At 41.2% G+C, this 27177-nt stretch overlaps 1 protein-coding gene across 1 annotated transcript in view; it reads left to right on the plus strand.

Annotated features, from left to right (window-relative positions):
• The window catches only part of IPO11 (importin 11), a gene marked incomplete at both ends in the record, with an annotated part of 102462 nt that overhangs the window by 34945 nt on the left and 40340 nt on the right, over nt 1-27177 (plus strand). Inside the window, 7 exons of the mRNA XM_082013205.1 lie at nt 1014-1130; nt 2505-2618; nt 13790-13905; nt 15512-15588; nt 24531-24610; nt 25186-25266; nt 26175-26270. Of these exons, the coding sequence (XP_081869331.1) occupies nt 1014-1130; nt 2505-2618; nt 13790-13905; nt 15512-15588; nt 24531-24610; nt 25186-25266; nt 26175-26270 (681 nt within the window). The remainder of the gene's footprint in view (nt 1-1013; nt 1131-2504; nt 2619-13789; nt 13906-15511; nt 15589-24530; nt 24611-25185; nt 25267-26174; nt 26271-27177) is intronic.

The raw sequence follows: 27177 nt of genomic DNA on the forward strand, positions 1-27177 counted from the left end.
TCAATTTCATTTTAAACCATGCTATTTAGTAATCAGTGTGTGTATGTATTTTTTTTGTCTTCATAGGCCAAAACATGTAAAGACTCATACTGCTGCTGTTAAAGTTGCTAATGTGCAATATACAGACAAACATTTCAAAACCCTTTAGTATTAGGACTATTACAACTTCCTAGGATTGTGTTTAGTACTATATATACACTATATGTTACCAGATGGTAAATTTCTTCAAGCTAAGACAATATGAATGCTGTCTGTAACAAATAAGTCTCCACACCAATGTGGCTTTCCAGTATGCCTGTTTCACACCCTACTTTCCAACATGCTCTTTCACGCAAATATTGAATATAAGTGTGTGGTTAAAATAGCATCTTAAACATAGACTTTCATGGTCTTCTATATTTGTGTTGTTTACAGTGGTCATTACTGTTGTCATTAAGTAAACAATGAAATGTTAGCTATAATTACATTTATTTTGATTACTCAAATTTAGCAGGTGTTTTTTCTTCTCATTTGATTATGACTTCCATGTTAATTGCAAATCTCTTGAGAACAAACAAAATAAAAATTCAGAGTGCATCTACGCTGTAAAGATTGGAATTGTTGAAGATGTCTTTTCCATTCAATATCTAAATTTTATTCACTGACCCAAAAGCTGGAAGACTATACCTTTGCTTTGATTCTAATGAACTGCTCCTTTTGGAGAGATGGCCTTCAACTTTACACTATTTTATCTGTGAAGTCATGTTTACACTTAGCAAAACATGAAAATAATGTGTGTTCACACTGATTACGTTTGAACTGTTATGTAAAAGCATATCTGAAATTTTTTATCTTGTTTAGGCAGTGATTGGCTAGTGTACATTTTTCCAAATGAGAGAGTAACATTTTGCACACTTTGTGTCTTTCAAAGTTCATATATGTCTTAGAGTTGTAAGTGTACAGGAAAATCACCAATTTATATCACCAATTGTATTTTTGATGGTCTAATCTGAAGTTTTTTATTTTTCTTTTAGTATCTGGAATCCATGTTTACACTGCTCTTTCAGCTACTTCAGGAAGTAACACAATGTGACACCAAAATGCATGTTCTTCATGTTCTGTCTTGTGTGATTGAAAGAGTCAATATGCAGGTATTTTTTTAATAGATTTCACTGTTAGCTTTGGACTAAAAGCACAGAGGAAGAGTTGATGTTTTTGGCTTAAGCAAAGATAGTAGAAAAATGTCATCAATTCGACTACTTATTGTTATAGTAGATGCCTTCATTTGCATCACTTGATTCTCTTTTCACTTCAGTTCTCATTTATTTTGTATAAAATGTTCTTGACCAGTTACTACTTTTCTTAATTTACTATGTATTTTTTTAGAGTACAGAAAATCTTTCACTGCTTATCTTACTGCATTTCTTACAATTCTTTTAAATAGCAATTTATTCTAATTGTCTCCTTATCTGAACTAGTATTTTATTAAATCTTACATATTAAGAGACATTTTGGGGGACAAAATGCTTTACACTCATAGGAACTGTGCAGTTAGATTTGTAATCTCCCATTGGCCCTGAAATGGATCATGATTGCCTATACAGCAATCTCCTTAACTGTGTGAAAAGTTTCAAGTTCACATTACGAATTTTCAGTACTTCCTGCTTAGTGTTAAAGTGTATTCTTCAGCTTATACATAAAGAAATTGAAGATGTTTTTTCATAATTAAAAAATGAATTGTTGACTGATGTCTTTTTAGTTATTACTGTATTAAGTGATAATATATGGTATTGAGCTTATCTTCTCTTCCTACAAGTAATCCTGTCTAAGAGCAAAACGAAGCTTTCCTAATTGTCCCTTGTAGGAAAAGTCAACATGACAGCAGATTTTCCTGTATTTCAGATCAGCTAGAGAAACAGCAGAAAAAACAAGTTGAGAAAGAACCTTTGAGTCTGCTTAGGTTAATTCCTAATTAAATACTTTAGAAAACAAGTAGATTAACCTTTTAGTATTGTTGAGCATCATAGAAAAAATTTAGGCTGGGACAAACCTAAATTTACCTACAAACCTAAGGTTATGTAGTCCAACCCCTGCTCAAAGCATGGGTAACTTCAGAGGTTATTCAGCTTTTTTTTTTAAAAACTTTTTTTTTTTACCAGAACTGTTTTCTTAAAAATGCCATTTTTAGGAATGCTGTTTAAGTGAAGACTGTATTAACATGAAAATATCTCTGGTTATCCAATTAAGTGTTTTTTGTGTCTGTTTACTACTTTAAGTTTGATTGCCATGCACAAATGTTACCATAAGTAATATGTTCTGTTCAAACTACTGTGCAGTCAGAAGTCACTTCAGTCATGGGGTATGGAATATGGTGTTTTAAGAAGAGGAAAGATGAGTAAATTAAAGCAAACTCTGTATTTCTACTGAGTCAAAAGCAGCTCTTGAATATTTCAGAAATTGTGCTTGGCATAAATTATTGGTGTTCTTTCACTCATTAAGCAGCAAATTTGTGTTCTGAACCTCAGATACAGCCGTATGTAGGATGTTTGGTTCAGTATTTACCACTACTTTGGAAACAGAGTGAGGAGCACAATATGCTACGATGTGCCATTCTAACCACCCTGATCCATCTTGTCCAGGTAAGGGGTCAGAATCACATAAATGTTGTCAGTATCTCCTACAGTTCTTTCAACATGCCTACATGTTCTCTGTGTGTCTATATATGTGTGTGTATATGTATGTGTAAAATGAAACGGGGCTGATGTTAAGCAATTAAGTAGTTCATTTCCAGGGGCTTGTTTAGTAAAAGCAGTTCTTTAGGCAAATTTGTTTGTGTTTTGGGGGTTTTTGGTTTTGTAATCTTGGAATTGAACCTCCTTTAGTGACTCTAGAGTCTATGTGAAAGAGCTTGTGCTGGTTTCCTGTATTTCCCCACCAACATTAGGAGTGTTGGTCTCTTCTTAACAATTGTTATGTGTGGTTCAGACTTGATTCTGCAGTATAGGCCTATTTGTTTCACTGTTGCTCTCCATTCAGCTCCCAGGAATGTGGAATTTCTATTTTGGCTGTACACTTTCTGGAAGATGAGACGTTTTTACATCACAGGCCAAGATATGGGCCACCGCAACAAGTTTCACTTTGGCTGTTCTTTAAATTTTCATTTAAATTCAGATTAGTGTCAAAAGTTTCTTTAAATCATAACTGTTAGGCGTAATGTCTCTCAAAGGTGTTGTTGGCATTGACTAATAGTGGGTCATCTTGTTTATTTAGAATCCCAACCCTTTTATTGTTACCATTTTTATCATTACCTTTCTACTGCATGACCTCTGATACCTATTATGTCCTTTTGCAATGGTTTCTGCAATATTTTTATGTACCATATAGGAGAAAAATACTTTATTTCATCACTTCTTAAAGTTCCTAGCTTTTCTGACATTCTCTTCTGTTTTGTTCATATGTTATATGAAACAGAGATAATAGCTCTGAGCTGCCTGCTTTGTTATGTAATCTATTTGTAGCGCTTTCTGTTATTTTTGTTGTTTTTCTTTTGAGAATTTATCTGGGCTTATGATTTTCTTCAGCTATACTTGAATATCTCCTCTTTTTATCACCTTGCCTTTATTAGTGACTGTAGCTTCTAAGTGCACTAAGTGACAGTAATAACTCAGAATAGAGGTGAATATAGTGATTCTCAGACCATTGCTTTTCTGTAGTTTTTTGTAGATTTTTTTTTTTTCCTTAGTATATTTGTATGCTGCAGGGAACTTTTCCTATCCAGAATATATTGCTTGCATTTATCGGCATTAGGTTTCATTTGCCTATAGTTGTTTATTTAGCTAAGCTTGTTTAGTTCACTTAGTGTCTTACAGTTCTCAGAAATTAAGAAATCTGGATAATTTATTGTCACAGATTTTGCCATGTAACATTAGTAGCTGTGTTGACCAACATTGTATCTAAAAGGAAGTCGTTGGTAATCTGCAGTCAGATAAATGAGTTTCAACCTTTTAGAATCATACGATCATTTAGGTTGGTAAAGACTCTTAAGATCATTGAGTCCAGCCATTAACCTAACCCTGCCAAGTCCACCCCTAAACCATGTCCTGAAGTGCCACATTTATATGTCTTTTAAATACCTCCAGGGATGGCAACTCAACCACTTCCTTGGGCAGGACTGTCGTGGTTTAGCCCCAGCCGGCAACTAAGCACCACGCAGCCGCTCGCTCACTCTCCCTCCCACAGCGGGACGGGGGAGAGAATTAGGAAAAACCTCGTGGGTTGAGATAAACACAGTTTAATAGGACAGAAAGAAAGAAGGGAACAATAATGATAATACCAACAAAGGAATGTATAAGAACAAGTGATGCCCAATACAGAAATTGCTCACCACCCCGTGATCGACAGCCCGTCCCCGAGCAGCGATTTCCGCCCCCCCGGCCAACTCCAGTTTATGTACTGGGCATGACGTCGTATGGTAGGGAATATCTCTTTGGCCAGTCTGGGTCAGCTGTCCCGGCTGTGTCCCCTCCCAGCTCCCCATGCACCCCCAGCCTGCTCGCTGGCAGGCCAGCACAAGAAGCTGGACTGTCCTTGACGGCTCAGCAACAACCCAAAACATCAGCACATTATCAACAGTTCCTCATCCCAAATCCAAAACACAGTCTCACACTAGCTTCTGTGAGGAAAACCAGCTCTATCCTGGCTGAAACCAGGACAGTATCCACCCCTTATTCCATACCATTTACGTCATGCTCAGGTCCTATACTTTTCAATACATTCCAATTATTCATTATTACTCTTCCTGTCCTTTAATATATACACACAGATATCACTCTCTTAGTCCATGGGCCATCACTTAAAATGTCTATGGAGTTCAGTCAGTCCATGACTCTGGGCTTCATCCATCATAGCAGTCTCTCAGGGCAGGGGAGATGGTATGTGGTGTTGGATTGTCATCTGGCACGGTCCATGTCCATGATCTGCAGGTCGAAGATGTCGATCTCGAGGGATTTGTTGGGCGCAAGCTGCTGAAGCCAGTTCTGGTTTCATCACTGCTGCACGTTGCTTGGTTTCAGTGAAGCTCATTCTTCATCAGTCTGGGTGATTCTTACTATAATACCATTGATATGGTAGATAGCAGCCATAGTAGTAATGTCATTCTGAACAATTAACATAATACAATTCAAATCATTGACTGTTTTCACCCAAAATCAAGTCTCCTTGAGGTACACATCGGACTTCCCCATCCTTCCGCATTACCCACCAAGTGCACCCAGGTCCCTGGGCAAAGGCAATCCCACGAATGGGTTTGCCTTTTCCTAATGCAGGAGTAACCCAGACTGTCTTCCCCAGCATGTTTCTCACATGCACCACAGGGACTTTATCCCCTTCTACAGTACGTAGAAGTTTTGATTGGGCAGGGCCGGCTCTATTAGTAGATCCCCTAGTGTTGACTAACCAGGTGGCTTTGGCTAAATGTTTATCCCAATTTTTGAATGTCCCGTCACCCATTGCTCTCAGTGTAGTCTTTAACAGTCCGTTGTATCGTTCAATTTTTCCGGAAGCTGGTGCATGATAGGGGATATGATACACCCACTCAATGCCGTGCTCTTTGGCCCAGGTGTCTATGAGGTTGTTTCGGAAATGAGTCCCATTGTCTGACTCAATTCTTTCGGGGGTGCCATGTCGCCATAAGACTTGCTTTTCAAGGCCCAGGATAGTGTTCCGGGCGGTGGCATGGGGCACAGGGTATGTTTCCAGCCATCCGGTGGTTGCTTCCACCATGGTAAGCACATAGCGCTTGCCTTGGCGAGTTTGTGGAAGTGTGATATAGTCAATCTGCCAGGCCTCCCCATATTTATATTTCAACCATCGTCCTTCATACCAGAGAGGCTTTAACCGCTTGGCTTGTTTGATCGCAGCACACGTCTCACATTCATGGATAACCTGTGCAATAGCATCCATGGTCAGGTCCACCCCTCGATCCCGAGCCCATCTATATGTTGCATCTCTTCCCTGATGGCCTGAGGTGTCATGGGCCCACCGAGCTATAAATAATTCACCCTTATGTTGCCAGTCCAGATCCACCTGAGCCACTTCAATCTTAGCAGCCTGATCCACCTGATGGTTGTTTTGATGTTCTTCGGTGGCCCGACTCTTGGGTACGTGAGCATCTACGTGACGTACTTTTATGACGAGATTCTCTAGTCGGGCAGCAATATCTTGCCACAATTCAGCAGCCCAGATGGGCTTGCCTCTGCGTTGCCAGTTGCTCTGCTTCCATTGCTGCAGCCACCCCCATAGAGCATTTGCTACCATCCATGAGTCAGTATAAAGATAGAGTACTGGCCATTTTTCTCGTTCAGCAATATCTAAAGCCAGCTGGATGGCTTTCACCTCCGCAAACTGACTTGATTCACCTTGTCCTTCAGCCACTTCTGCAACTCGTCGTATAGGGCTCCATACAGCAGCTTTCCACCTTCGATGTTTGCCTACAATACGACAGGACCCATCAGTAAACAGGGCATATTGCCTTTCGTTCTCTGGCAGTTCATTATATGGTGGAGCCTCTTCAGCACGCGCCACCTCCTCTTCCGGTGATATTCCAAAATCTTTGCCTTCTGGCCAGTCCATGATCACTTCCAAGATTCCCGGGCGATTAAGATTTCCTATTCGAGCCCGCTGTGTAATAAGTGCGACCCACTTACTCCACGTAGCATCAGTCGCATGATGCGTAGAGGGGACCCTCCCTTTGAACATCCAGCCCAGCACCGGCAGTCGGGGTGCCAGGAGGAGCTGTGCTTCAGTACCAACCACTTCTGAGGCAGCTCGAACTCCTTCATATGCCGCCAATATCTCCTTTTCAGTTGGAGTATAGCGGGACTCAGATCCCCTATATCCTCGACTCCAAAACCCTAGAGGTCGACCTCGAGTCTCTCCTGGTGCCTTCTGCCAGAGACTCCAGGTAGGGCCATTCTCCCCGGCTGCCGTGTAGAGCACATTTTTAACATCTTGTCCTGCCCGTACTGGCCCGAGGGCTACGGCATGAACTATCTCCTGTTTGATTTGTTCGAAGGCTTGTCGTTGCTCAGGGCCCCATTTAAAATCGTTCGTCTTCCGGGTCACTTGATAAAGAGGGCTTACAATCAGACTGTAATTTGGAATATGCATTCTCCAGAAACCCACAACACCCAGAAATGCTTGTGTTTCTTTTTTGCTAGTTGGTGGAGACATAGCTGTTATTTTGTTGATCACATCCGTTGGGATCTGTCGACGTCCATCTTGCCATTTTATTCCTAAAAACTGGATCTCTTGTGCAGGTCCCTTGACTTTACTTTGCTTTATAGCAAAACCAGCTTTCAGAAGGACTTGAATTATTTTCTTCCCTTTCTCGAAAACTTCTTCTGCTGTGTTGCCCCATACGATGATGTCATCAATGTATTGCAGATGCTCTGGAGCTTCACCCTGTTCCAGTGCAGTTTGTATCAGCCCATGGCAAATGGTAGGGCTGTGTTTCCACCCCTGGGGAAGTCGATTCCAGGTGTATTGGACACCTCTCCAAGTGAAAGCAAACTGTGGCCTGCACTCTGCTGCCAAAGGGATCGAGAAAAACGCGTTAGCAATATCAATGGTGGCGTACCACTTGGCTGCCTTTGACTCCAGTTCATATTGAAGTTCTAGCATGTCCGGCACAGCAGCGCTCAGTGGTGGCGTGACTTCATTCAGGCCACGATAGTCTACTGTCAGTCTCCACTCTCCATTAGACTTTCGCACTGGCCATATGGGGCTGTTGAAGGGTGAGTGAGTCTTGCTGATCACTCCTTGGCTCTCCAGCCGACGAATCAGCTCATGGATGGGGATCAGGGAGTCTCTGTTGGTGCGATATTGCCGCCGGTGCACTGTTGTGGTAGCGATCGGCACCTGTTGTTCTTTGACCCTGAGCAACCCCACCACCGAAGGGTCCTCTGAGAGACCAGGCAAGGTGGACAGCTGTTTAATTTCTTCTGTCTCCAAGGCAGCTATACCAAAAGCCCACCGGTACCCTTTTGGGTCCTTGAAATACCCTCTGCTGAGGTAGTCTATGCCCAGGATGCACGGAGCCTCCGGGCCAGTCACAATGGGGTGCTTCTGCCACTCATTCCCAGTTAGGCTCACTTCAGCCTCCAGTACAGTCAGCTGTTGGGATCCCCCTGTCACTCCAGAAATACAGATGGGTTCTGCCCCTATATGGCTTGATGGCATCAGGGTACATTGTGCACCGGTGTCCACTAAAGCCTTATATTCCTGTGGGTCTGACGTGCCAGGCCATCTAATCCACACAGTCCAATAAACTCGGTTGTCCCTCTCCTCCGCCTGGCTGGAGGCAGGGCCCCTCTAATCCTGCTCATAGTACTCGTTACCCACTTCTTGTAAATAGGAATCAGAAGTCCCTTCAAGAGGATCAGAGGTGAGATCAGCTCTTCTATTCTTTCTGGGAAGCTGCCCACTGGAAAGTGGAGCGACGATTTTCCTCGAGGAACCTGAACCCCCTTTTGTAATTGTTTTTCCTTGCAGCTCGCGTACTCGTGCCTCTAGGGTCGAGGTAGGTTTTCCATCCCACCTCCTCATGTCCTCTCCGTAGTCACGCAATTGAAACCACAGGGTGGCTCGTGGTGTGTATCCTCTATATCTTCTCTCTTGAACAGAAGAGCGCTTACTCCTAATGGCTGAGACACTGGTCCGTATGGGTGGAGGGTAGGGCATATCCTCTTTGAATTGCCGGAACTGTCGGGACAGTTTCTCTATAGCAGAGACGCAGGCCCGTAGGGAGGAAGAGAGACTTTCTTCGTATTGCCGGAGCTGGCCAGCCAATTCATCCACCGTTGGTCTCTCTCCGTCCTTCCAGGCCATTACTGCTAATGAGTTGGCATATGACGATGGTGCACTGCGTACAAACTTCCGCCACATAGGTTGCGTGCAATTGACTTCATCTGGATCTTTGGATGATTGTCCATTGTCCAAGTCACCATAAATCACTTCCAGCACCGCTAGCTCCCTCAGGTACTGGATACCTTTCTCCATGGTGGTCCACTTGCCTGGGTGACATAGAACATCTTCCTTGAAGGGATACCTTTCCTTCACACCCGACAGGAGTCGTCTCCAGAGGCTGAGGACTTGTGCACCTTTTCCAATTGCTTTGTCAATGCCCCCTTCCCTAGAAAGGGATCCCAGCTGCTTGGCTTCCCTACCCTCTAATTCCAGGCTACTGGCCCCATTATCCCAGCATCGGAGCAGCCAGGTGACAATGTGCTCACCTGGACGACGGCTGAAATCCTTTCGCATATCTCGCAATTCACTCAGGGATAGAGATCGGGTAGTCACCGTCTCTTTTATAAGTTCTTCCTCTTCCTCCTCTTCAAGTGATGACTCGCTCTCTTCCCTCTTCCGTGCTTGTGATGGCCCTGCTTCAGAGCACTCTGCCTCCTCACTCTCTTCCTCTGGCTCCTTCTTAGCAGGATCTTCCTCCTCCCTTACTAAACGAGCTGACTTCCGCTTCCAAGATTTCTTCTTTTGTACAGGGGCAACTGATACCGGGATGGGCTGGTCCTCTGGTTCAGCTGCAACAGTCTGAGTAGCTACAGTGCCCGCCGTGGGGGTTGGAGTAGTCACAGTGCCTGCTACAGACGTTGGAGTAGTCACAGTGCCTGCCACATTGCCATCAGACCCAGAGAGCCCCTCTCCCCTTTGCATAGTGTTAAATAGGGTTCGGTAGGCATGGGCCAGGCCCCAGCACATGGCAATGATTTGTGTCTCCTTGGAGCTGCCAGGCTGACAGCATACTTCTTCCAGATATTCTGCTAGTTTATCAGGATTCTGCACTTGTTCGGGAGTGAAGCTCCAAAACACCGGAGGTGCCCACCGCCCCAGGCATTTGCCCATGCTGTTCCACACACCCTGCCATTCATAACTATCCAGCCTTGGGGCAGATCTCCGGGTGATATTCTTAAATTGCTTGCCAACCTTAGACAAAACTGAAACCATGTTCCCCAGAAGTAGCAATAGAGGTATTTTAACCAGCCAAGGGTGTTCAAAATACTGAAAAATTATTGTGATGAAGGAGGAAATGTTATGATAGAGGGTATCAAAGGTACCATTCTGCATTTCCTCCATAAAAAACCTTTCAGAGGCAGAAGTATAATTGCTAATCGTCTCCACAAGACTGTAGCCAAAATACAGTAACGGCTTTAGTACAGAGCTCAGATGATACCACATTAAGCTCAAGGTCAGTGCTCTAAAAACAAAATTCACAGGCGAGACATTACTAATCATTGCAGAGTACAGCAGCCCGCAGAAACCAACACCGATCCTTAACATGTACAGCAAAGACGAGAGCATGATGCAAATCAAATAAACTGATATTGTGACCTGCAACCGTTATTATCTCAAGCCTCGGGCCCCACGTTGGGCGCCAAAAAGGACTGTCGTGGTTTAGCCCCAGCCGGCAACTAAGCACCACGCAGCCGCTCGCTCACTCTCCCTCCCACAGCGGGACGGGGGAGAGAATTAGGAAAAACCTCGTGGGTTGAGATAAACACGGTTTAATAGGACAGAAAGAAAGAAGGGAACAATAATGATAATACCAACAAAGGAATGTATAAGAACAAGTGATGCCCAATACAGAAATTGCTCACCACCCCGTGATCGACAGCCTGTCCCCGAGCAGCGATTTCCGCCCCCCCGGCCAACTCCAGTTTATGTACTGGGCATGACGTCGTATGGTAGGGAATATCTCTTTGGCCAGTCTGGGTCAGCTGTCCCGGCTGTGTCCCCTCCCAGCTCCCCATGCACCCCCAGCCTGCTCGCTGGCAGGCCAGCACAAGAAGCTGGACTGTCCTTGACGGCTCAGCAACAACCCAAAACATCAGCACATTATCAACAGTTCCTCATCCCAAATCCAAAACACAGTCTCACACTAGCTTCTGTGAGGAAAACCAGCTCTATCCTGGCTGAAACCAGGACACTTGGTCCAATGCTTGACAATCCTTTCAGTGAAAACAGTCTTTCCTAGTATCTAGTCTAAACCTCACCTGGAGTAACTTGAGGCTATTTCCTTTCATCCCATCACTTGGTTATGTGGGAGAAGAGACCAACACCCACCTCGCCACAACCCTCTTTCAGGTAGTTGTAGAGAGCAATAAGGTCTTCTCTCAACCTCTTTTTCTCCAGGCTAAACAACCGCAGTTCCCTCAGCCGCTCCTCAAAAGGCTTGTGCTCCAGACCCCTCATCAGCTTCGTTGCCCTTCTTTGGACATGCTCAAGGACCTCACTGTCTTTCTTGTAGTGAGGGGCCCAAAATAGAACACAATGTTTGAGGTGTGGTCTCACCAATACCAAGTGCAGGGGGACGATCGCCTCTCTATTCCTGCTGGCCACATGATTTCTGATACAGGCCAGGACGCTGTTGGCCTTCTTGGCCACCTGGGCACACTGCCGGCTCATATTCAGCCAGCCGTCAACCAGCACCCCCAGGTCCTTTTCCACTGGGCAGCTCTCCAGCCATTCCTCCCCAAGCCTGTAGTGTTGCATGGGGTTGTTGTGACCCAAGTGCAGGACCTGGTACTTGGCCTTACTAAGCCTCATACAGTTGACCTCAGCCCATTGATCCAGCCTGTCCAGATCCCTCTGCAGAGCCCTCCTACCCTCCAGCAGATAACATTCCTGCCCAGCTTGGTGTGGTCTGCAAACTTGCTGAGGGTACACTCGATCCCCTTGTCCAAATCATTGATAAGGACATTAAACATAACTGGCCCCAGTACTGAGCCCTGGGAGAAACGCCACTTGTAACTGGCCACCAACTGGATTTAAGTCCATTCACCACGACACTCTGAGCTCAGCCATCCAGCCGGTTCTTTACCCAGCGAAGAATGCACCTGTCTAAGCCATGAGCTGCCAGTTTCTCCAGGAGAATGCTGTGGGAGATGGTTGTCAAAGGCTTTACTAAAGTCCAGGTAGACAATGTCCACAGCCTTTCCTTCATCCACTAGGTGGGTTACTTGGTCATAGAAGGAGATCAGGCTGGTCAAGCAGGACCTGCCTTTGATAAATTCAGGCTGATTGAGTGTGATGACCTGGTTGTCCTACATGTGCTCTGTGACTGTACTCAAGATGAGCTGCTTGGGTGTTTTTGATTCTTGATGGTAATTTGTGTGTCTTCCCAGTTTTTATATACATGTACAATAAATTCTCTAATTCCTCTAAGAGGCTTACTGTAATACCTTGACAGCTAATAATTTCTATAGGCTTTATAAATTATCTTCTTTCTTTATCCAGAGATAATAGTTAAAATTAACTGAATTTCTTATCGGTGAAGGAAAAGATCTTGGTATAATTAAATAATCCTTGAACTTGAAATATCTAGAAATATCTGTGCTGTTGGCAGTAAAAATGCAAATAAAATGTATTATGTTCCTGAGAAAAGATTGACGAGTAAAACGGTACGTGGTTATATTGCCTGCAGAATCCGTGCTATTAAGCACTTCTTTAATAGGGACTATACGCCATCCCACCCTGTCCAACCACTATGCGATTTGAAGAAGTATGTGGTAGGACTAGCAAAGATGAAGAGAAGTGCTCCTAGGATGTAGGGCAGTGTCCATACAGAACAGACTGAATATGCAGGCAATTTTGAACTTGCCAAAACGCATGACTAGGAGGATAGTATTGTAGAGGTTAACAGTGGAGAGAGAGTGGAAGGGGAATGACTAGACGTTACAATTACAGGAAAAATTAGGGTTATTTTAGAAGTGGAGTTAGTTCAAACAAAGAGAAGAAAAATTTTTACAATAAATAAATTATTGTAAAATATTTGTTATTAATAATAATTGATAATTATAATATAATAATTAATTATAATAATAAATAAAAATAATATAATTGAACTTATTGTTACTGGTCCCGCTAGAGGCCAAAAATATAGGTGGACACAAAGACAAATTTATGGAAAATTCTTTTTCTTCTAAGACAAATTTGTTTAAATACATACGTAATTCCACAAAAAAGCCTTAAAGTAGAAACATCAAATAATTTTATAGTTTCCAAATATAGTAATTATGCAAAAGTAGCATTCAACTAGCCTCAGTTCTCGTTAGTAATATTACAAAATAAGCAGTAGTTCCCAATTTAAAAATTCCATTCCTTTTAGGATTAGTTTTAATTTGATTAGCTTTGACAGTAGTTATCTTTAGCTTATTTTTAAAAATTGGGTTTTCTTATTAAATGATTGCTGGAAAAATTCTTTACACTGCATTCTTGGGAAGACATCTTTGATGTGGCTCATGGATAGTTTAAAAAATCACTCTTACCAGTCTGAATCTGTGTGTAGCAAAGAAAACAAACCCTTTTCTTGATTCTTAGAATATGTCAAAACATTTAGTATGTCCAAAGAGTAATTCTTTTTTTGATCTTTAAAACATTTTATTCAGTTTTTAGGCATTTAGTATTTGTTAGAGCTGTGACTTTTCCCAGAAATAGAATGACCAGTGAATGTTTTTATGGATGTGTATTATTTATAATTTTTTCTTGCAGACCAATGTTAAGCTGCTTGTTTTCAAAAAAACTTATGTAATTTTCTCAAGACATTGACAGAAAGCTCAGGAGTATCAGACTGTATTTTGTTGTTGTATGAAATGGATGCAGATTCAGCCTTGGATTTCTTGAGTTGCATGTTTAGAGTATGCAAATAGAACAGCATTACAGAGCTTTTCCAATGCTGCTCTTGAAATGCTTGATTTGAGCTTTTTGAAGTATTTCACTTTTTTTTCATTTACTTTTATAGGGACTGGGAACAGACAGCAAAAATCTCTATCCTTTTTTACTTCCAGTTATTCAGTTAAGTACAGATGTTTCTCAGCCTCCACATGTCTATCTTCTGGAAGATGGTTTAGAGTTGTGGTAAGAATGCTGTTTATCAGTTTCTAATTTTTAACATGTTATTTTTGTAACCCCAGGAAAAAAAAAAAAAACACTAAAAAAAACTTTGACTGTATTAAGAATTTATGTTATCTTACCTTGACATAGTCTGTATCATACCTTTTCTCAGAAGAGATGAGGTTAGGAAGTTAATAAAAGACACACAAAAATAACTGAGTAGGTAATTCATTTTCAGGGAGTTGATAGTGAGATACAGTTCTGTTGTGATAATGAACAGTAAGACAGAAAGCTTAGATGCACTGTAATGTGCAGGCTAAACTCCCAATTTGACATGCTTGACTTCGGGAGCACAATGATCCAATTATTCTGAGAGCTGGTTGCTGGAAGAGATGGTGAGTTTACAATGATAAAATGTAGAAGTTTTCTTCCAGACCTCAAGCTATTTGGTGACTGAACATGAAACCAAGAAGTGGCTCTGTGATCAGTTTGGCACAGAGCCTAACTTGTTTGTTTCTGGTGCAGATGACATTCTAGGAGGAGTAAGTGGTTACCTGGACTCAATTCAGCACATCTTTCCTGCAGAACAGGAATACGTTGAGTTTGTCTTGAAATAGTGAGGGATTCCTTTGATGTAAATTGTAGATGGGCATTTGAATTACAAATATTTAACCTACAAATCACCTGTTCTCTGTGCAGCTATATGTTATAAACTAAGATTTATATTGCTGTTCGTGGGGGACAGCAAGTTAAACTTCAACAAAAGACAGAAAGAACTTCCCAAAATTCAAGACAGGAGCCTTTTTAATGTATAAATTCAGAACTTTTATGTCTTTTTAATAATACTGATCTTGAGGATGTTATTCTGATGCCTATGGAGAAGAATGATAGCTTAAGATGTCCCAGAGCATCAGAGCAGTCTGGACAGAGGTGGCAGAGACAGCTGGGACTGTAAGGAACTTCTTGAACCAAGAGCAGGAGAACAGCTAAGACACTTTACATAATCAGAAATCTTATTTAATACAGTAATCCCACACCTATGATCTAGGAACAAATTGGAATGTGTTGCTGTGGCTTTAAGTATGAATTTAATTTATAGCTACTGTTTTCAAACCTCAGGAATTTTAAATTTTTACAATGTTGAGCGTATAGTTATGGTTTTATGTATTGTAATCATTGCATCATTTTAGACGGAAAAAAAAACCAACCCAAAAGCAAAACTGAAGGTTTGAGTTCATTGTGACTACAGCTACTCCTCTGAGGTGTAGAGAACTACATGCGTTATTCTTACACTATGAATATTCCTCTCTGCCCACCTTCTCGGAGTTCCCAAGTTGGGTGCTTACACATTCCTACTGCTGCATTTGGAGGCTGTGTTGTTTTTATAAAAAGACAGTAGCAAGTTTTTCTTTCTTTTCCTACCTTAGCAAGACCCATGGGTGTGATGTAAGGACTGATAGGTGTGTTAATAAGGACTACTGCTGTGCTTGAAATATGTTTCAAGTAATTCTTACAAATTATTTAAGGATCATATAGGTGGTTACTCTAAGTTACAATGTTTTACATCAGTCAGAACTATTGCTCCGTGTTACTCAGATCATCTAAAATATTTTGCTTAATCTATTCGTAGGTTAGTGACATTGGAGAATAGTCCATGTCTTACACCTGAGCTCCTGAGGATATTTCAGAACATGTCTGCCCTTCTTGGTAAGCCTTTTACTAATAAAATTTCTGTTTAGTGTTGTTTAAGTAATTAAGTAATGCTGCTGTGGCTACTAGAACTAAGGGGGCTTGCAAAATTGTAACTATTAAAAAATGAAGAACAGGTTTTTATTGTTTGACATTCCCGTCTTCTTTAATATTTATTATCTACTTACCATAGTGCTCTTTTTTAATAAATTTAAGCTGCTTTGTACCCAAAAGATAGGATAAATTTCAGATTATTATTCCAGTGTTTTTTTTAAGGACCTGAAATTTAACATCAAATGTGCTGAGTTTTAGCGATATTATATAGAATATTTGCCTGTTCTTCTTAGAACCAGAGTGATGATTTCTAGTCTGAAGAATTGAAATTTCCATTATTAGCTTTTCCATTATTCAGTTAATAACTATGTAGGATGTTTTCAAACTATCTAAAGATGTCTACAAGCATATTGGTCAAGCAGCACTGAAATTAAAAGCAGTCATTTTGCCTGAGTTGTTGACAAAATATAAACTTATTAATGAGGATTATGAATCAGTGCTTTAGGAAATACTGATATTTGGGGTGCTTTTGTTCTGTAATTAAAAGGAGTATAAAAATTTTGTGGTTTAATTTTATTATGTAAATATGTTTTTGTTTAATGAAACCTTTAGCTGGTTTTTTGTAGGTTGTGTAGCTAATATAGCAAATGGATTTAGTTTTTTGGAGGAATGTGTTTGTAAAATTACAGAAGTTAGCTTTGTAATTGATATTTTTGGAACTTAATGTTACGTTCTGACTAAAGGTCAATAGGAAGTTGCATCATGGTGGGCAGGTGCAAGATGACGCCTTCTGTTGTTTCTCTGTGTGTGCTAGATCTCTAATGACACAAGTGCTCAAGAAAGTAGTGGTTTATAGTGGTTTTAATATTTAACTCCAGAGCTACCTCTTAGGTTCTGTAGCTGCCAAATACTTACTATTTGTCTTCATATCTGCACACCTGCCCTTCTTCCTTCTTGTTCTGTGTTAGTAGTAGATAGTACCTCCTACAGGAAGCTTGCGCTATACAAATGGTGGTTTTCATAGTTGTGTTACTCCACCAATTTGATTGAGTTAAATTCAGAAGTAGTTTGTATTTGTGGCTTGTTCACATTTGTTACAGCTATTTTCTCCCCACTCTGTCTTCCCTAGTTCTCCTGTGATACTTTCCAGGGCAGAGATGAGTATGAATGGAAACCTTGGCATACTCTTCTAACAAGAGGTGGAGGTATTAAGGAATATTCTCCACTTGTAAAAAATTCCGTATTTTAAGATTGAATCCTGGAGAATAGTGATATTCTCCTTTGGAAAAAACATATCTTCAACATAATGTTCCTTGTTCTGAAAAATGAAAGCTGTTGTATGATACTGCTAGGGCAAGTAGTACAGTTAAGTGTTGCGAATGAATAATTTAGGCTGCTTAAAGAATCACCGCCACAGATATCAGAAAGTGAATGATTTTAATATAAATTGGTAAAAAGCATGACTTAACAGAATTCGATGGCAAGGTCCACTCTATTACTTATTCAACATGGAAAAGGTATACAGAGAGAAAGCAAAGTACAATTAAATTGGAATGATTTACTTGTGTATCCAATTGAGTTGAGGAGACAAAGTAGGGGAGACCCTCTGCTTGAGTCATGAGGTTCAGAGTGGACCGAAATCCACCCCTAGTCCCAGACTTGGTCAACTGTTTATGGCTAAGGTTAGGTAAGGAAAGTAAAGGAATGCCCTCCTGATGAGTCACAAGGCTCAGAGCGGGCCCCTTGCTTTCCAAATTCCTTCTCAGAGAGGAGTCTAGATGCAGGGGAATCCACTCCTAGTCCCAGACTTGATCAATGGTTTATGACGAAAGGGATAGAGTATTGGGCATTCTGCTGTAGTGATATATGTTGTGCTTGGTGTAACTTTAGGACGACAACAATCTAATACAAAATAACAGCAATCAAATTCACTAACGATATTAAGATAAATCACAGTATTAAATCATATAAAACTTAGCAGCATAATCAAGCTAAATCTACTAAGATTCCTTAATCACACACATACAGGTGTAGAGATAGAGACACATAAAGAGATGTAGAGAAAAGAGATAGATATGTACAAAGGTGCCTATTAAATATCCCCCTCAAATTCAGTCAAATACTCACATCAAATGCTTTGCGTCACTCAATGGGTGCACAGTTGAGCCTCTGAGTTGATTGCGAACTTGAGGGTTCACAGACTCTGAGAGGTGTCCCACTCAGAGGGAGGTGCTGGTCACAGCCTGCTGCAGTCCCGGATTGCTCAAAGGGTCTCATTTAGGACCACTATTTATAGGACTGGGAGATGATTGACTCTAGGCATCAGTGAGTTTCCACAATCCAGGCAGGTGATTTCTCAAGTTTTAGTGGTATCGCTGCCAGGATTGTCTGGAGGTAATTGATTAGTTCTGTTCTTGTTCTGTTTAGGCGATTGCGTCCCTGATACACTCAGTGCCATTCTCCTCCTTGGCTACACAAGAGCGCTTGGTATGGTTGAGGGGCTCTCAACCACCAAACCCTTTGTTCAGAGGCCAAGGCTTGTCAGGCAACTGAAAGCAGCCCAGGTACAAGGCGAAGAGAAGGCAGGGGGTTGCACTACCACAATCCACCCCATGACTAAAGTCAGTCCATCTCTTTCTCACAGAGTGGTGGTGTGGTTGCCTCTTGCCTCTATGCCTATAAATAGAGTAATATTACATTCCAGTTGTAACTTAAGGCGGGGGCGGGAATTTATGTAAGGTGAACCTTTGTAGTTGGTGAAGATTTCATTAGACGAGATTAAACAACATTATACACAAGGAGGTTTTTGCACTAACATAATTTGGTGTGCCATTTGCCAAGTTTTGATGTATAGAATAATCATTGGCAATAAACATAGTATAACAAGAGTCAATAGAATTACCATGGGATGTAGCATCTGGTTCAGGATTCCGGTTGCTGTTGGAGACCATCCAAATAGTGTCCCACCAGTGATGTTCCCCATCTTTAATCACCCTTTCCAAGACACGGTGTATTTCTGCTGTATTGTGGTGAACAGTGATCAGAGTGTTGTCTCCATTGTTTCAGATGCGTTCTACTAGTTGACTCAGGTCATCGTGTTGTAACAGTTTTCTCACCAATATGAGATTCATCCCAATAGGGATAGGCAGTAAATCTTGACAGGATATAGAATTAGATGTAGCAATTGATAAGATGTGACAGGAGCTGAGTAATTAAAGTCACATCCCACGATTTTGGTAAAGTTACAGACACAAATATTTGAGTAGTTGCTTGTCTCCCCAATCCTGTCATCTGCAAATATAGAATCGCAAAGGGTTCTTACACAAACACATCCATTTCCAATATACACCAGCACAATCTCAGTGGCTTCATTGGGGTGTACTTCGAAATGACAAACATTTTGCTCAGTATCAAGAGAAATGTCTTGAGCCTTGATAGTACTACTTTCACAGAGAAATCCCTGTTGTTCCCCTACCACACATGCATCAACACTGACAGTTTGCCATTTGTTTCCATTTTGTTGGGCCCGTATTCTGTGTCCTAAGGAATAGTGTATGGTTCCATGGTGATTTAATCCCAGCGCAACGATTGAGTATGTGGTGTATACTGAAGCATTGCGTATTGTCAAAGCAAAAGCTGTGGCCTTACTGTCTGTGGAGACGTAAGTGAAATTAATTTTATGCCACCAAGATTGGAATTCCCTTTCAAATTTGATTGCATATTCCACATTATCTTTTGGTCGGATTTTGGCATTTCCAGTATAATTTAGTAATGCATTGTCACAAAGATTTTGTGCCTAAATTGGAGGGATCATACATATCCTGAATAAGAGGGAAAGCAAGATTGGGTAGAGAGCATGCTGCTGTTGCTGCCATCAAAGTAGATTAATTTTCTCCTGTAAAAGAAAACATTTTGGTGGGGAAGGCCGAACAGGTTATCCCTTTTTATGATGCAGGATGAATCCATAAAAGTGATTAGAAAGTGTAGGTACATGTTTTCAACAGTATCCTAAAGTACTCATAATTTGTTGTGATTCCTTTTGAGATTGGGGCATCTGTAATTGTTCTATTTTATTTAAGGTGCCTGGTGGAATTGCTGCACTACCTGTAATGCACCAAGTACATAAAAAATTTTACTCCTCTGCTTGGTCCCTGACGTTTTTCAGGTGGGACTTCAACCTCTGCCTGTTTTAGCGCTTGCCATACTGCCGATGCTGCCTCTCCCACCTTTTTTGAGGACGTTCCTCTGATTGGAATATCATCTGTTCTGTACTACAGTCATCTATGTATTGATACAGTTTCCCATCTTAAGGGAGTAAATGTTTATATCCTTGTGAGAGTCTGTTAAAGGTGTTTTGTATGCCTTCCCAAGTAAAAGCAAATTTCTCTTTATGCTGAAGGTGAGGCTTCAAACATGCTTAGTGTCAAATTTTTAAAAACTTGGGTTGGGGGTGAGTAGCAAAACCACAGTAGCTGATGTGTAGTCATAGACTGATTTCCTCATATAGACTTCTAGTACTACTTCACTTCCTGAGCATTTTACTGAGAAGCTTGTTTTCTGAGTGTCATGTCAGTTAAAAGTTTCAGTTGCCGTAGGCCAAAACGATGCACGTTTTGCCAGAAAGTGGAAGCCATTTTGGTATGTTCTTTGCCTGCAATTCCCTTCTTTTTACATCAGGAGAATCTAGCTGGACAGCCTCTGTGCAACATAGTGTGGTACTGTGATGTTGAAATAGAGCTTGAATCTGGGATTAGTGCAAACCTTATTTTAAAACTTTGTAGTTATAAAACCAGTACAATACTGCAATCCAGTACCCATCAGGCAGCTACTTCATTCAGTGTACTTGAAGAAGGGATACTTCACTTAAATCCAGTGCAACAGCACAGTTTAAGATGCAGCCCCTTGTAGAAGAAAAGGTATTGATCAATGCTGATCAGCAGTGCAAGTTAATTAAATAACTGTTCAGTCTTAATTGTGTAGCACAGTTTCTCCAGTATACAAGTGGCAGTATTCACATGAAGCTTCCATCACTTACAAAAAGACGCTTCCTACCCTTCTTACCATGGTGACGTAGCTATCAGGACAAGGTGTTTTAACTGGGTAATCTGCTGCTTTCAGTTGGACAAATGCAGAAATCCATTCCAATTTTGAGATCCTCAAATTTGAAGTTTCAAAATTGCAAAGTCTTGTGTGCATTAACTGTCTGAGCTAAGGCAAACCATAAAATCTCTCCAACTCTGGTTCTCAATTCAGTCTTAAGTTATCAAAGTGGAAGGCAAAGGGCAGATATGGTGAAGGGAAGTTATGAGTAGATGACTGCCGTGCTTACGTCTTTTGGAGCAGGGTGCAGAACTAGCAGCAAGGTGCTCGAGAAAATTTCATTTGTTGAAAATACAGTGTAAAGAATATGAACCTCCTGACCTTTAGTTTCTGAATTTATTCTTACTGAATGGAATTACTCTAATATACAGGTAATATAACTTTTTCTGGTGTGTTTAACTGCTCCATCAGAATTTAAGTCCTTCAGAAAAAGTGTCGTATTAGAGGTCAGCATGGTTGAACTAGAAGAGCTGGAAGGGAAGATGTTGTTCATACATGAGAACTTTGGACGCTAGAGGAGTATGGCAGACCTTGTCCTGCTGAAGAGCAGGGAGCAGGTGTGGCAAGAAGTCATCAAACTAGAGAGGGAGAGAAGATGTTTTATCTTCTTCACAGCCAGTTCGCAGCTTTTTGAAGTCTTGCATAAATGTTACTTCTTAGAGGTATTCCTATAAAATAATAGGGAACAAACTTCTGTGGGAATAGAACTGTGTATGTAAACAGATACAGTGCAGCTTTGATAACTCAGACACAAAAGGACTGTGGAAAATTGTACTGATAACCATTTGTATGAAAGTAGATTGTTTGGTAATGTTTAAGGAGGTACAGACAACAGGCTGGATTGTGTATTATTCAGGTTGTTGGTTATTCATTGTGTTGTACCTTTTGCTTTGTGTTAATTGCCTTTGTGGGCAAGGCCCTGTGGGACTTGATTGTGACTGTACACAGTATTTTTTCAGAAATTCAGGAGGTATGCAGTGATAGATTGACAGTTCTGATTCATCACCCTTAAGAGCTCTTTGAGTATCTAGTGTTTCCCATTGGATTTGGGGGTTTAGCTTAACCATCAAAGTTTCTACATCTATCTTAGCTGATTTTTTTCCTTTTGGCATGAAATAACTTACTACTTGCAATTTTACTACTTGTACTTAAACCACTGTATCAGTTATCACAGAATTGCAGAATGGGAAGTTATGGAAGCACTTGGTAGCACTTCATGTTTATAGGACAATTTCTTCACAATTTTTCTATTGCATCAGTGTCTGAATTTTAACATATGGTTGTATCCAGTAAAAAAAACCAAATTGCAGACCTCTAAGGAGAATGCAGTAACTTCAAGAAATATGTGACACTATTAACATGCTACTAAAGCTAATTTATAAATGTATTGGAATCCTTTGATGAAGATATTGTATGGATAGGTGAAAAATTATTTCTTCAGGTCAAGGTTTGTAAATATTAAAAATAAGTGGTAACAAGACATGACCTGTCAAAGCACTGAGATATAACGCAGTCATTCATTCAAAGCTGTCCAATGACCATGTCAGATACGAGGAGCATTAAATGTTCTTTCTAATGGAAAGGAAAAGAAGAGAAACTTTTAAAACTCCTCAGAACTTTTCGGATGTTGTAATAGAAAACCAGCCGTATTTTCTGTCATGTGATTTTTTTTTTTTTTTTTTGGTGGAAGTTTTTCTGTATAAGCATCACTAGGTGTAAGCCACACTTTCATAGAGACTGCATTCATGTAAGCTATGGAAGACATACCAGGTCTTAGCCAGCCGCTGGTCTTAGTTTAATCTGGTAGGGAATTTTATTGAAAATTTAACGTAAAGATATTTTCCTGTTGGCTCTCCATGATGACTAATTAAAGCCAGTGAAGCAGAAATCCACTTCCTTTACCAAGAATAGTCTGTCTCCGAAACTGGTTTTAAGAAAATTTAGCAAGCCCTTTGATGTTTTTTGGTCTTCCATTTTGTTTGCAGACAATGAGGGCTGTTGGCTTTCTGCACTAGTATCAACCTCCATGTGAAAGTTCGAAAGCTGTTGGTTTGCTGTGAATTGTGTTCATAGATGTTCTGGGGTGATTTTTTTAAAAAACAGTTTTACAGGTACTACCTGAGGACATGTCTTTTTTTCTCTCTTCATACTGCTGCTGTATACCTTCTCCTATGTGTATCTGTCTCTTAAGTGGATATGCTTTTCTTACGGGAATACTCAAAGTATGGCCTAAATCTCCATGTGTTTTAGTCCAAAAGCTCAATGCCATTTGATGTGGTGCCTGGGTCAGAAGAGCAGAACTGCAGTCTTTATTTCACTCTTTCTACCTAGCATTTACTGACTCAAATGTGAGAGACATCTTATATCAGTAATTGCAGGTCTCTTAAGTATGTGTTTCACTTAGTCCATCTTTAATATCTTCTTAGCCCACTATTACGTCCAAAAATTGACTTTTTTATTAGTATTGGCTTTTGAGGTTATGGGATCCCTTGTAAGTCCACTTGAGAACATGAGAGCTGTTATCATCCCTCTTATTGTCTCTGGCAGGGAGACAGAACATGAATGGTACTGAATCTAAGATAACTTTTTTCTGTTTGATGGCATCTGGCACTTAAAAGCTGTGTGAGGAAAAGGCTTTTAGAAGCGAATCCCAGAATCACAGAATGGTAGGGGTTGGAAGGGACCTCTGAAGATCATCTGGTCCAACCGCCCTGCCAAGGCAGGATCACCTAGGGCAGGTTGCACAGGAACGCGTCCAATCGGGTTTTGAAGGTCTCCAGAGAAGCAGACTGCACAGCCTCTCTGGGCAGCCTGTTCCAGTGCTCCGTCACCCTCACAGTAAAGAAGTTTTTCCTCATGTTGAGGTGGAACTTCCTGTGCTGCAGTTTGTGCCCATTGCCCCTTGTCCTATCACAGGGCACTACTGAAAAAGGACTGGCTCCAGCTTCCTGGCAGCCACCCTTCAGATATTTATAGACATTGGTAAGGTCCCCTCTCAGCCTTCTCTCACCCAGACTAAACAGCCCCAGGTCTCTCAGCCTTTCCTCATACCAGAGATGTTCCAGTCCCTTAATCACCCTTGTAGCCCTCCATTGGACTCTCTCCAAAAGTTCCCTGTCTCTCTTGAACTGGGGAGCCCAGAACTGGTCACAATACTCCAGATGAGGCCTCACCAGTGCAGAGTAGAGGGGGAGGATAACCTCTCTTAACCTGCTGGTCACACTCTTCTTAATGCACCCCAGGATACCATGGGTCCTCTTGGCCACCAGGGCACATTGCTGTCCCATGGATAATTTACTGTCTACCAGGACTCCAAGGTCCTTTTCCAGGGAGCTGCTTTCCAGCAGGTCAGCCCGCAACCTGTACTGATGCATGGGGTTGTTCCTCCCCAGGTGCAGAACTCTACACTTGTCCTTGTTAAATTTCATGACATTGCCCTCCTCTCAACTCTCCAGTCTGTCCAGATCCCGTTGAATGGCAGCACGGCCTCCTGGTGTATCAGCCACTCCTCCCAATTTTGTATCATCAGCAAACTTGCTGAGGGTACATTCCAACCCTTCATCTAGCTCATTGGTGAAGATGTTGAACAAAACTGGACCCAGTACTGATTCGGGAACACCACTAGCTACAGGCCTCCAGCTGGAACTCTGTGCTGCTGACCACAACCCTTTGAGCTCTGTTGCTTAGCAAGTTCTCGATCCATCTCACAGTCCACTCATCCAACCCATACTTCCTGAAGTTTCAGTTGTACTTCAGTTTGGTGATGAGGTTCTGAATTGTGATTTTTTAAAATTTTTTTCTTCCAGAGCTGAGTTCAGAAAACCTCAAAAATTGCTTTAAGATCATCAATGCTTATATTTTCTTATCATCATCTGAATTTTTACAGGTATGTTAATATTATACAAAGATTCATATTAGCACCTTAGTTCCGTGCTTGCAAACTATTTTTTCTCTCATGTTGGAAAACATTGTACACAGAAACATTTATACTCTTATTTCTGTCTATAAAAGCATATTGGCACATGGTGGACACTCAGTCAAATCAGATTTGAGAAAGATTATTATTTAGAATTACCATTTTGTGGATTGATTTAGTACTTTGGTACCTGAGAAGGTCCTGTGTGGGGTAGTAATAGTTACTGTAATTATCCTACCAGATTTAAATTATGATCATAAATTTGAGCAAGAATTGAACTAGAGATATTATGCCCTGTTCTCACACCTTCTTCGTTAGAAAATTCATTGAGATTGATTGTTTAAAAAACCTGTGATGTTAAAAAAACTACAAAATGCTTAGATCAGATTTTAATTAGTTCAGGAAAGATGAGCTTTTTAGCAAATATGATCTTTGAAGAGGAGCTGGATCTTTGGACATATGTAATTCCTAATGTGTGAGTTTTGAAATACATGCATAGGTATAAAATGTGTTTGCATAATACCTTTGTTTTCATTTAATTCCAGATGTATGCTGCTGACTTATGCCAGTCATTTTGTGAACTTTTGAAGGACATAACTACTGAAGGTCAAGTACAAGTTTTAAAGGTAGAGTGATTATGATTTATGATTAAATTATTTATGATTAAATAAGCATCAAATGATCAAGATTCACTGTTTTTTTTTTTTCTGCATTTCTCTATGACTGCTAGAACCTAATAGGTCTAGAGTCAAGCTTTTTCCAATCTTTATTGAATGTTGGATGTGTGTGCTGTCTATCACATTCCTTTGTGTAGCACACTTGCATTTATACATCAGTGTATAGGTGTGTGGTCTTTGTCCTTACTACACGTAAGAGTGAACAGATATTGTCCCATTCTTCTCAGAGCCTCTTCCCTTCTCCATCTTGGTGCAAGGGGAGAGTCCAAACAGCTAGGCAAAAGAAAGCCTCAAGAACAGAGGAAAAAAATTACTTCAGGGAACAGATCATGGGGGCAAAAAAGAGCTGAGAAGCAAAGAGTAAAGAATGTAAAACCTGGGAACCAAAGCAGGGTACCAGGAACGGCACATCTGAGAGCACTTGTGGTTCCTTGATCGCCTGCAAAGAGATGGTAGGTGCTAATCAATGGTTCTTCAAAAAAGTGACAGAACAAAGATATGGAAATAAGCCTTAAACTACTGGTACTTGTCCCTGCCAACCCACCTCATCAGGCTGCTTTTCTTGGAGCCTTATCAATGTCCTTCCTTCCAACCCACCTCATCAGCTTTGCCAGGGCCAGGAGGAGGCTGATGAAGTGCTTGGTGAGGTGGGTTTAACCTGGCCTGTCAGTTTTCATCAGGTTTGTTATGCAGATCAGATTTGCAATATACTTTCAGCAGTCTTGGGGTTTGGTGGTATTTAATGGTAAACATCCTACCAGGACTTTATATATAGACCAGTATATGTAGATTTAAAGCTTCAGTTAAGATTTTTTAAATGTACTTTACTAATTGTCTAACTTGCTTTTGCTCTTAAGGTTGTGGAAAATGTCCTAAAAGTAAACCCTGTTTTGGGTCCTCAAATGTTTCAACCCCTTCTGCCATCAATATTCAGAGGAATAATAGACGGGGAGGTAAGACTTACTCTTTAAGTACTCTCTACTTTTCCTTTTGAACAGGAAGGTACCTTCCGATATCTCACCCAGTTTTCTCATATTCATGTTGCACTTTTGTTTTAAAAGCATCTGATAGATCTTTGACAGCTGTTTCAAATGTTTGTAAAAGTAACATAGTAGTGCAAGAGCCCTTGTTCTTGTGGGGGACTTCAGTTTACCAGACATCTGCTGGAAGTATAACACAGTAGAGAGGAAACAGTCTAGGAGGCTCCTGGAATGTGTGGAAGATAGCTTTCTGACACAGCTGGTGAGTGAGCCCACCAGGGGAGGTGCCTCGCTTGACGTGCTGTTTACGAACAGAGAAGGACTGGTGGGACATGTGGTGGTCAGAGGCCATCTTGGACTTGGCAACCAAGATCACCGATTCTTGGTGAGGTAAGGAAGGAGAGGTCAACAAAACCACTACCATGGACTTCTGGAGGGCAGATTTTGGCCTGTCCAGGTCACTGGTTGAGAGAGTCCCTTGGGAGACAGTCCTGAAGGGCAAAAGCGTCCCAAGAAGGCTGGACATTCTTCAAGAAGGAAGCCTTAAAGGTGCAGGAGCAGGCAGTCCCCATGTGCTGCAAGACGAGCTGGCGGGGAAGACAACGGGCCTGGCTGAACAGGGAGCTTTTGCTGGTAGTCAGGAAAAAAAGGAGAGTTTATCACCTTTGGAAGAAGGGGCAGGCGACTCAAGAAGAGTACAAGGATCTTGTTAGGTCAAGCAGACAGAAAATTAGAAAGGCAATAGCCCAGCTAGAGCTCAGTCTGGCCACGGTCATAAGGACAACAAAAAATGTTTTTACAAATACATTAACAACAAGAAGAGAGCCAAGGAGAATCTCCATCCCTTATTGGATGTGGGGGAGGGGGAAACATTGTCCCC

The sequence above is a fragment of the Phaethon aethereus genome, assembly GCF_964289735.1.
Source record: "Phaethon aethereus genome assembly, chromosome: Z".
Lineage (NCBI taxonomy): Eukaryota > Metazoa > Chordata > Aves > Phaethontiformes > Phaethontidae > Phaethon > Phaethon aethereus.